At 39.9% G+C, this 11,960-nt stretch overlaps 1 protein-coding gene and 1 pseudogene across 1 annotated transcript; one reads left to right on the top strand and one right to left on the bottom strand.

Annotated features, from left to right (window-relative positions):
- Nucleotides 1–313: 313 nt before the first annotated feature.
- On the top strand, nucleotides 314–4,736 carry LOC103979633 (uncharacterized; annotated as a pseudogene).
- Nucleotides 4,737–6,218: 1,482 nt separating this feature from the next.
- LOC135607891 (transcription factor VIP1-like) lies at nucleotides 6,219–10,626 on the bottom strand. Its single transcript, XM_065100077.1, has 4 exons — nucleotides 9,951–10,626; nucleotides 9,462–9,594; nucleotides 8,353–8,437; nucleotides 6,219–6,716 (listed from the first exon to the last, which is right to left on the bottom strand). Exons 1-4 carry the CDS (start codon nucleotides 10,499–10,501, stop codon nucleotides 6,469–6,471), a joined length of 1,017 nt encoding a protein of 338 aa, XP_064956149.1. The 5' UTR covers nucleotides 10,502–10,626; the 3' UTR covers nucleotides 6,219–6,468.
- Between the last annotated feature and the right edge of the window lie 1,334 nt (nucleotides 10,627–11,960).

Here is an 11,960-nt window from a genome sequence, read left to right as displayed (position 1 = left end):
AATTTAGTTTTTACAAATTTTAGTTATATAATATATGTAATTGTGGTTGATAAAAATATGTTCAAAATAATAGGAGTATATATATATATATATATATATATATATATATATGCTCTTCGTCTCTGGGCGGTTCAACGGATTTTAGAATTCCTCGCGGTCTCAACGAACAAACAAAATCGATCAACGACAGCCGGAATCAGACGGACTATATCAGATCTCAATAATACTTCAACCAGATCAACGGTTAGATGAACTCTGCGAAGCAATAAATTGACCTTCATTTATGTCACCCGCGGAAGACCGTACCGAGAGCTCTGTACCCACCGCTCTTCCCTCGCCGGCCAAATCGAAAGCCCCACGCCATCTGCCGGAAGCTTAAGAGTTATTGGAATGCCGCTGACTTCAACGCCGCTATGGTGAGCGCGTGAATCGCTTGGTGGGATTCTTCCTTCGTTTTCACTCTCGGCTTTGATTCGTTTCGTTGCCTCCGTTGGCAGCCGCAAGGCGACTTCATAGAGCTTCACCGAAAGCGCCATGGGTACCGGCTCGACCACTTCGAGCGGAAGAGGAAGAAGGGAGCCCGTGAAGTCCACGAGCTATCAGCTTTTGCGCAAAAGGTTTCGTCGTTTTCCCTTCTTTTTCTTTATCCTCTATATAATCTGTAATTTGTTCGTTTATTGCTATTTTAAGTTCTTGATGTTCGCTATTCGAGTACAATTTTTTCGGTTTACTGCAGGTTTAATGACTCGTTCATATGGTGACTACAGGTTCTCGGTGTTAAAGCAAAGATGTTTGCCAAGAAACGTTATGCGGAGAAAGCGACGATGAAGAAGACGTATGCCTAATTTTCCCTTTTCATATAAAACAATGTCTTCTAATTAGGTTTTATCAACAACAAATTGGTCTGCTTTTTTTCTTGAAATGATCGTTGACAGAGTTATCATCCATCCAAACGATAAGTGATTGATAAATTTGTTGCAGTGGGCATGAATTATGGTTGATTATGGACCTAACAACATTGAATTTGGTATCAATTTTCTGCTTGATCGAGGTGTTATATCATGCAAATTAGGTGGTAGGGAAGAAGAAGATGGAGGTGCATGGTGGAATTACCTAGGAATTTACCTTGGATGATTCGTTGTATCTAGCAACATGGTATGTGGTGTATGATGTAAATTGATGTAGGAAAGAAGAAGGGCTTAATTGCTTGGTGGAATTATTTAGGAACATATCTTAGATGGTTCTGGCACAAAATATATGCTTTACACAATAATTGATGAGAGGACTCGACAATTGTATGTGCTCTAAAATGTTGACTAAAGGATTTTGCACTGCATTGTGTTTTGCTTTTTCAATGGTGCAATAAAATTCCAGAGGTTCTTTTCATTTCTTTTTATGTGGCTTGATGCTTTTGTTGTTCACAAGCTTATCTTTTGTCATATATTGTGGGGGTGAAAGAAAATATTTTTAATTGTTAGCACTTATGTTCTCTTTACAGGCTTGCAGTGCATGCAGAATCTTCATCCCGGCGAAAGGTAGATGATAAGGTTGATGAGGGAGCCATTCCTGCATATCTTTTGGATCGTGACACAACGACAAGAATGAAGGTCAACACTACCTCTCTGTGGCCTTTTATTGGACTATGTACTTGTATATGATGAAAATTTCTGGCAAAACCTTTTGTTGCTATATGTGAATGTATATGATGAGAAGTTTCTTGTCGTGCTTAATCTGTAGGTCCTTAGTAATACTATTAAGCAAAAGAGGAAGGAGAAGGCTGGACAATGGGAGGTCCCTCTACCAAAGGTAAATTGTTTTTCACTGACCACTGTGCTTTATTCTCATATGTTCTTTCACTCTTAAGACATTCCTTTGTGGATTATAAAATCTAAAGCAACAAATTTGTGTTGATTGATTCTCTTAATGTCCTCCGACACTTTTCCTTCAACCTATAGACCACTTTATGGATGTACCATTTTTCTTCTTTAACAGGTCAGACCTGTGGCAGAAGAAGAGATGTTTAAAGTTATTCAATCCGGCAAAAGCAAGAGTAAGTTTGGTAGAGTAATGTGGAAGATTTTTTTGACACATCACTTATCCTAGCATGGTGGAAGATTTGTGTCAGCGTACCAATCACTTGTGTTAAGTTTCTTTATATTTTTTAATATTTCACCTTTATAAAGGACTAGTTAAATATTACCATTATGTTTGCTTGGGATTTTGGAAGATGTATATTTTCTTGCTTTCTTTTTGTGCAAAGATGTATAGTTTCTTTATATTTTTTAATATTTCACCTTTATTTTGGGAATGGTACCTAGAGGTCAAAATGCCAGCCATTGGGGTTAACTACCTCTGAATCACCCATTAAATATATTTGAAACCGGAAACAATTTAGTTTTACATCTGAATAGGAAATTAGGAGTTAAAACTTGTTTGACTTGAGCCGAGGCATGAAAATATGAGTTTGAGTTTTTTTGTGTGGTTATTTTGGGAACTTAAAGATTTATACATATTGTATAGTTATCAGCGAATTTTTTATTTTGGTTTAATACAAAGAAGCAATTGAACCATTAGGAATTGAACATGGAGAGGACTTTTGTAAGATGTGAGTTTACCAGTGATTCTTTAGGTATCTTTTAATTTAGAAAATAGCTGCTCTTTCGGCAGTGAGATAATATAAAGATGGTGCTTTTGAGAGGATTGTGGAACTGTGAATCTTTCTAGATATGGAAGCTAAAAGTGCAGCATCATCTTTTTTTCTTGTCCTCTCATAGTTTGACATGTAGTGTGAATTCAGCTTATCTTACAATTTTCTTTTATGAAAAAACAAAGGGAACATAGTTTTAGGGATTAGTGTATGTTATATGACCTCCATTGCATCTCAAACTAGGAGATCACGTCCTTGTAGTTGTTGCTGCTCTTGTTGTTTATGATGTAAAAACTGCATACTCGTGCGGTATTTATGATTTTCTTATGATCACATTTTTCATTATAATTCATCATGAGAATTTCTTCTGATCACATTTCAAGAACTTATTTTATTTGAATCTTGATTATAGTTCAGACATCATGGCTTACTGCTGTTGTTGATGCTGCTGTAAGTACCTCTTGATTGTATTTTCTTTTATCAAAGGAACATCAAAGAATTTTCCAGTTACACTGACCACCCAATCAGTGGAAGAGAATGGTTACAAAGGCCACCTTTGTTGGACCAGGATTCACAAGAAAGCCGCCAAAGTACGAGCGATTTCTTCGACCAACAGATTTGAGATTCACAAAGGCCAATGTGACACATCCCGAACTGAAATGCACCTTCAATCTCGACATAATTGGGATAAAGAACGGTCATCACAAGGGGAACTATCATTGAGGTAATTTTCAATATCCTTCTCACTGGTTTTTCTTTTTCTTTCTTTCAAAAGAGATCAGAAGTGGCAATATATTGCAAATAATTTGTCCAAAGACCTAGTGATTCTTCAGTTGCCTACAAGAAAACCGAAGATGATATCAGCTTACACAGACTTGAGACTTGCGTCTTGTACATTTGATTTCAGGTAAATGTGAGTGAGCTTGGTCTTGTTACACCTGGAGGAAAAGTAGTGTGGGGTGAGAATGTTGCCCACAAATCAAGTTCGTCACCGATCACCATGTTTTAGAAAATTTCTAATCTTTTTGCCTCCTTGTCATGCAGGAAAATATGCTCAAGTTACAAATGAACCTGAGAATGATGGTTGTATAAATGCAGTTCTGCTTGTCTGACTCCATTCCGGTGCTGTAACCATCAGTATTGACTCATGTTGAGTGATTGTGCATATGTGAACCATGTCATGCAGGTAAGTTTAGCCATCTTTCTTTGCTCTCTTGTCCAACTTTAACTTTGGTGTGGGCTACAATATTATCTTGGTTTTCAATGCTTCTTCTGTAGTTTCTTCCTTGTCTTAACTAATGATACAGAATGTCATCCATAATGTCAGAGAAGGAATCTCTGAGACACACAAAGGGTTAAAATTTTGATGATTGAGAAGCTAACCGGTGATTAGTAATATCTTATGGCCAGCTTCTCTGCCCCTCATGCATACAAAAATGTAAACTAGGCTTGTGTTTCCTGAGACAGATGCTGCTTTTGCCTGCTGCCTTGCTGTTGGCTGCTTATGCTCATGTATTGTCAATTTCAAGAACTATTTCATCAAAATGTGCTCAATCTGGGTGAGAAAGACTCAAAATTTTCTCCCACTTAATTCTAACATGGCACACGCATTACTTGCTATCAATTTCATTAGACCTATTAGCTATTTCATGAAACTATAAGCTTAATTAATGTTATGATCTTTTTTTTTTTACTTAATATTTTGTAACCTGTGGGATTTTAGAAGTTACAAAAGAAATAGCATATGTAAAGAGATACAGATCTTTTCTTTCCTGATTTTGCCATCTTTAATTCACTTGCTAGCATTATCTGCAAACCTAGAAATCTTTTCTTCTCCTTTCTCCTAGCCTTTTTGGAGATGGCAGTGCTTTGGGACTGGGGACATGCATGGACACAGTTTAAGCTATATATCATGGATTCTGAAGAGGCTTTGGGTGTGGGAGATTGGGCTGCAGTGTGGTACCTTCGACTGGACCTCATCATTATTTGCAGGAGCACTTCATGATGGGGAAGAAAGATCGATCCATATTCTGGAGAGATAGTTACATATAAGCCCTTGCAGAATTGACACACGTGTTCAGAGGGAACACTTAAAATTGTTTTGTAGTGTGCAAATGTAATCCACAGAAATTTTTTTTAAATGGTAAATGATGATGATAAATGTTGAATCGATGTTTTACGACGAACAATATATTGTTGGATGATAGTATGAACCCTTAACCTTTAATAAGTAAATTCAGTTCGTCGTCATCAATATTTTAAATATAAAAATGGAGTTTTAAAACTTCAACATTTGGTTTGAATATATGATATTTTAATATACTTAAATACTCAAAGAAAATCCTGAATAGATTGATGATGATTTATTTTGTTATCAGATCAGACTTGAAAACTCTTGAAATACTCAAATAATAGAAAAATCAGTAGAGTAATTAGTTATACTGTATTTTTCTTGGATCCATCGGGAAAGTTTGAGGCGAGTTAAATAATTTTATAGGATTATAATCGTAAATAAAACCTTTATTACACTTGATTATAGATTAAAAATGAAAATATGTCAAATTGGATTGTGAAGATTCCTAAATTACAAAAAAATAATAATAATAAAACAAAAAAAAATCCTTTGATTTACTTTTTGAGTTCATAGAGTTCTCTTTTCTGATCGATTATTTTTGGCCCCCTTCTTTCTCTCAAGACATTGCCTTTGGTTATGTCAACTCTCGAGTTGACAGCACAAAAGTTGGAGAGGATCACGGCATTGCAGGCGAAAGGTGTCATGGAAGTCCGGAAGGGTCAGCTCGCCACCCAAACTCGGAAGAAGAAGAAGAGGAGCTTGCATTCATCAGCACTGGCGATCGCAGATGAGATCAAAGAATCAATGCACTTCACGAGTGTCAAAAGTCGTCTTAACGGGCAGCAGTTCATTCCCATCGCTCTCTTCTGCTCGACAGCAGGAGAGCTCTTCTATGTCAATGCCGTGCTTGATGCGGCGTTTGGGAGTTTGAAGGATGAAAGGCCTGTTGAACTTCACTTGATCAATGATTCAAGAACTGCAAAGCGAAAAAGAGTTACTACTCGTCTGTTTAGGTGCTCCACTCTTCCGGGATCCATTCTTGTCTCGGGCACCAATTTAGTAGTTCATGTTGGACGACGGCAATTTGTGCCCGATACATCCGCAAATCAAAGTATAACGGACAAGAGTAACATGAAATCACTTGAAAAAGGACATACCGAAGTTGGTTGGCCGAACCAAATACCTTGTTTAATAGGCTCAACATCGACGCAAACCCGAATGCCGACACGATTGGAAAAAGAATAGAATCTCAAGATTCCAATACTCAAAAAGATGCATTCCAATGCATTGTTCACAAAAAATGCATCCTACTCGGATCAAGAACAATTCATCAACATTAGTCTTTTGGAAAGCATAGCAACATCTTCATTGAAGGTATGCAACTCAAGAAATCTCACATCATGCGGGAAAAAATGGAAACATTAATAACCAACAAGCTGCACACTGCTTAAGACGCGGCTAGTCAGTGTTGCCGCATCAAAGTTTGAACACATTCCGGAAAAGAAACAAAGGAGAAATGACACTCATATTACACATTCATCATCATGTAGATAGGTGTCAGTCGGTTTAACCTTAGACATACCCTATTAGAGATACAAATATTACAAAGAACAGCGATCCCCTAAGAAACTACCATAAGCTACATTATGCATAAAATGAACTCTAAATTATCCTACTCGAAAACCATCTAGAAATAGCCTTCTAAAGGTAGGTAGTTTTAAGCTATAACAGGTTATTGACTTTGCCCTCACATGAAGTCCATTGGATCATTTGGGGAATGAACACTGACTGACTGACCGTTCGAAGAACTTTGTGCCTGAGATGGATGCAGATGATGAGCTTGGCGTCCGCTTGGGGGAGGCGATTGCTGCGGGTGATAGTAGTTTGATACAGACTGCCGAAGGCCTCCATTAAAAGGATTTCCATTTGCATTCGGAAGTTGTCCGGTTGCTATCTTAAGCCGCTGCACTTCTTCTCTCAAAGCCTCGTTCAGAGCTAAAAGAAGAGAGAAGGTAATGATCAGCAACATCATGCATCAAGACTCAGCCTTCAATTAGTAACTTCAAGCAGCAGATATCAAGTCGGCAATCTAGCTCAGGAACCCCGGAGCCACAAGATCAATAGGAAACTCCCCTTCTCAGAAAATCTTACTTTAAAGAGGGAAGTTAAGCTGCCAATCCTTTGCCATCTCAAGCCAAACTAGTGCACCCATTGAAGTGGCATATCTATAACAAAGTAACCTTTTATAGTTCTCGGAAAGTTTTCCTAAGTTTGTGTAAATCACAAAAGATCCCAGGAATTTTTGCAACCTACACAATTGATATAAAAGCCTATCTGCATCAGTACCCCACGATATCCCAATAGGATAAGGATATTTGAAGCAAATTGCAGTAGTACCCTCCAAAGTTAGATTCATACAGAAGATGGTTTCAATAACAAGATGGGTGCAAAATGATCTTGTAGCTCGGGGACGAGGGCAACCAAAGTTTAACTAGAGTAAGCATCGGGCAAATACAGCAGTATACGACCAAAGTTTCAATAACAACATTTATTTTACTTTTTCTTATCGTTGTATCGTCCAACTATACCACTGTACTGTACCAGTTGACATGTGCCAGTCCAATAAGATTCCAATGTTATTATCGATAATTAAACCCTTACTGTAACAGCCATAGATGGATTGTGAAAGTAAGGCCTCCGACTTATATAAACATAGTTTACAAGGGTATACAGATTGATACTTTGGAGGGGTATGTATGATTACTCAATTCTTGAAAGGGCATATATGCGTGCGCGCACACACACACACATAAAAAGAATATTCAGAACAAACGTTGATTAAAGATAGAGTTGCTAGGCCTCTCTAGGAACAAGCTTGGTGTCGGCATGAACACTATGAAGAGCAGCACAGATAGGTGTAGGTCTAGAAGAGGGAGCGAGAAAAAAGAGATGGGGAGATGAGGCAAGCTATTATAGGCTATAAGGTTTACTAATTTAAGATGCATGTTATAATATAAATTATTATTTTGCATTTATCGAACTTATATGCGAGTTGGCTATTTGCATTTTATTAGGTTGATGTCAAGCTAGCTTGCGTCGTGCCTAGCGTTAACCTATGGGTTCTAGGATGCTGGGAATAAGAATAATGGTTGAGAAATAAGGATATTCTCACCTAATTATCTAGATTGATTCATTAACTATGCATGCACAAGGCTGTTGCACTTGTGTTGTCAGCTTTATCTGGCTACTATGACATGCTTGATCCATGTAAGTAATATCATATGGGTAGCTGAACCGAAATGTAGGCAGTGACATTTTTTTTGTAGAGTTAATCTGTGGCACACTCATGGTGCTACCAAAGAAATAAGTTCCTAGAACTTGGTATTGATCTTCTCAGCCAAGAAAACATCTGATGCGTGCTTTGCTTGTATTAAATTTTGAACAGTATAAAGATATAGCTGGAGCTAGTTGCAATTCTGGATAGAATATATTATAGCTTCTGCTCACTCATCAATATATCTAGCCAAGGAACTCTTGTCGTCATCTTAAGCTCGAAATGCACTAACAGAATGCTCACTAATAACTCAGCTTAAATTAACAAACACTAGTTGGTGTATTGTTGAACACATACCATCTCTGAGTTGAGCCTGTTGCTCCATAGCTTGCAAGCGCAACTTGAGTTCTCTATTCTCGGCAGTCAAATCTGTAGTATCTCTCTGCAGTACAAAGGAATCAGACATCAAATCACTGTCCTTTCAAATACAATGGAAGATACTCATCAACAGAGACTTTCCAACAACAAATCAATGGTTAAAAAGAAAGCCTGTTAGTTTTGATATTGAGGAAAGAGCCTTAAGGAATGTGGTGCAATAAATGATACTGATGGAAGATGAGAAACACGAGAATAAATAATTTAGAGAACTAAATTCTCATGAATGCTAAATTGAAGCAAAGCCAAGTGCAGAACATGACCCATTTATACAGTCCAGTGCTATACATTCCTACTTGATTGAGCAATACTGTATGATTTCAATGCTCGGCTGCTAATTAGATCAAGTTCATGCTTGTGGACACAGAACTGTAACCATATAAGGTCAATCCTCAGCCATTACACCCCGCAATGTTATGAGACTCATTTCTTCATTTATTGAAAATAGTCAGTGAAAATGATCACCATTTACATTGTGATTCTCAACATCAAAATCAAGTTTAAAATCAAGTGTTATCTACAGACCACAAATCCTATATCAACAAAAAACAAAGAGAAAGAAAAGATTTCTGAAATGAGTGAGATTCAAAAGAGTCATGCAAAAGGGAAGAACAAGACCTTGCAAAAGATAAAACTTAAGTTAAGCCGTTAGGTTGCAGTTGTGCTTGAGTCAGGAATTCCATATGAAACCACAACATGATCACACATATACACTCGAGCAACAATAATTATGAAACACGTCTCAGAAAATCTTGTTCGCAAAAATAATACGAGTTCGGTGGATATGCCCAAAACTGCCTAAACAATGTGCAGTATGCATATGCTTGAATAGGATAGTTACTGACATCAGTCAGTACATTGCAAGGAGATCAAGCAAGATTAAAGTACACCAGCAACTAAATTATTTCACCAGGAGCAACATCAATCCAGATCAGCTTATGTTGATTTAAACAAAGAAATCAATGGCAGCACCAAACTCATGTCAGACACCAAACAACAAAGAACAGCAGAGGCCAGTCAAAAATATGCACCTGAAGAAGAGTGAGCTGTGCAGAGAGAGTGGTTGCCTCAGTCTGAAGTGTTTGCACCTTCCGCTCGAGTTCGTTTGTGTAACGAATTTTCCTCTCCTTGGATCGAGCAGCAGATTGCCTGTTTGCAAGAATCCTACAGCAAGAAATAGGTGGAACTCAAAAATCTCAGCTAGTTTTGCAATATCTTGTATAAGATTAAAGCTAAATTGAGCGTCATTTAACATACTAAACGAAGTGGCAAGTCGAAAAGAAGCATTGGACAACATTAAATTCAGAAACAGAGGTAAAAAATAATAAAAGGAAAAAGAGTAATTTTTCTACAAGAACTGAGTAACATGGAACACATGCAAGGGGAAATGAGGGAAATGAACCGGAAACTTCTGCAAAGAACATTTATGAGCCTAAATTCAAGCAAAATTGGGAAGGGGAAAACCAAGTTCTTGCAAGAAATAAAGGGGGCAAAAGAGTTAGAGGGAGAAAAGATCAAGCCTTTTCGCTCTCTTGGGATCCAGCAGCGACAATTCCGCCAGCTTATCAGCCGTCATGGCCTTCTTCGCGTAATCCGACAGCGACGCCCCCGATTCGCCCTCGAACGACGAGATCGACCCGTCCATCGAGCCGCTCCGCCGGTGGTGCCCCCTTCTCTCCTGCGCCCCTCCGCCGCCGCCGCCGTCTCCGGCCGCTGCGCCCGCCTGGAACCCCAACCCGTCGAAGAACGCGGCGTCTAGCGACAGGCTCCTGAGATGGGCCCCGGAGACGGGCCTCCCCGCCGTTGCCGGGTCCGACACCCCGGGCGTCTCGGCCACGAGCGTCCCGCAGCCGCCTACGTCGCCGGCGGAGACGCTGTTGTCGGAGAGCGAAGGGAAGTCGATGTCGAAGTCGGGGTCGGGGTCGAAGAGGATGTCGTCAGGGAGGCGTACGAAGGTCTCGGACTGGGACCGCCGGTGCGCGCCTCCGCCGCCACCACCGCCGCCGCCGCGCGGGTTCGGCGGCGGGATCTGCCCGAACCTGCGGGCTGTGGGCGGCGCCATCGGCTCCATCGCTCGCTCCCACGTCTCGAGCGGCGGATACGATATGCCAAGACGCGACGGACCGCGGAATCGTGTGGTGGACTCCAAGGACGAGAGAGAGAGAGAGAGAGCGGGGGGGGGTGGGGGGTGGACTGAGAGGGGGAGGAGGCGCGGCCGTTCAAGGAGAACCCAAGCACTGAGCTCGCAGTGCCCTGCGAACGCATGAGCTGGGCGAATAATTCCACTCCAGTACTTCTCCCACCGTTAATGACTCACCTGCCTTCCACCTACCTGCCCTTCGACCGAGGAAACAACCGGTCCCTCGAGGGTCCCGCACTTGACATCGCCCCGGCCGTGGCGATTGGTGAGACAGCGGTGCAGGTACGGACACGGGTAAACCAACAGCGCGTCGTGAGAATGTTGTGGGTCAGAAACCCACGTCGAACTTGTCGAGCCGGGACGCACGGCGGTGTCTCCGTGTCCTCCTTCTCAGCCGTCCGATCGTCGAACGGACGGTCACCGAGGCGGGGCGGAAGACACGTCAGGGGAAGGCGGGCGTGCCTGCGTCGTGTCGAGGGGACCGACGTGCAGGTGAGTTAAGACCGAGAATACGAATCAATTATGGAGCGTACGATCTGGATCGGACGGGCACGGATGACGGAAGCGCGTGAGAGGAGGCACTCCATGTGAGACTCCGTTTGACCCGGCGCAGGCCATCCGTGTTGTTCTGTAGCCGTCGCAGGAAGCTTCACCGGCATTTGATATCGATTGATGTGCCCCCAAATCATACCTCTAATTTTGCTCCAAAATAGAGATCGAGATATTATGATTTTTGGAATAAGAAAGTTATGGTTAAAGAGACATTTTACATCGATGCCGAATCTTCTCATTTTGATGGATATCTTTGTGCTAATCAGATCAAAGACACTAATACCATTTTTAGAAATGGAGATAGAGATAGAGAGAGAGAGAGAGAGAGAGAGAGAGAGAGAGAGAGAGAGAGAGAGGAGTAATAGAATCTAAGATAAGTGCTTAAAAAAATATATATATATAAATTTTTAGTCCCTTTTGTTGTTTATTTATTAAGAAAATTACCTCATTATGAAAAAAAGTGAGATGCAAAATGAAAAGAGAGCTAAGAATAATATGATATTATTAAGAATTGAAATAATTTGGTGACACATTAGACTTAAAAGTTTAAGCTTTTGAGTTAGATTAGTATTTATATATATTAGCCTTAATTTTACTAAGACTCGTCTTTTATAAAATTTATAAGATAATATCAAATAAGAAAAAAAATATTCATGCGTAAAATAAAAAAATAACGAAAATACTGATGGTGGTAACAAGCAAATATTTAGATAATATAAAATTATCGATTAAACGATGATATCGTAGATCGAATCAGATATCGATATGTCGATATAGGTTCAAAATAAAAAAAATTATCCTCAAATTTCTTACGAGATTTTTCATATATACAAATTGG

Source organism: Musa acuminata, chromosome BXJ2-3 (genome assembly GCF_036884655.1).
Source record: "Musa acuminata AAA Group cultivar baxijiao chromosome BXJ2-3, Cavendish_Baxijiao_AAA, whole genome shotgun sequence".
NCBI classification, from domain to species: Eukaryota; Viridiplantae; Streptophyta; class Magnoliopsida; order Zingiberales; family Musaceae; genus Musa; species Musa acuminata.
The sequence above is the reverse complement of the archived record's forward strand: the minus strand, read 5'-3'. Positions and strand labels throughout refer to the sequence as shown.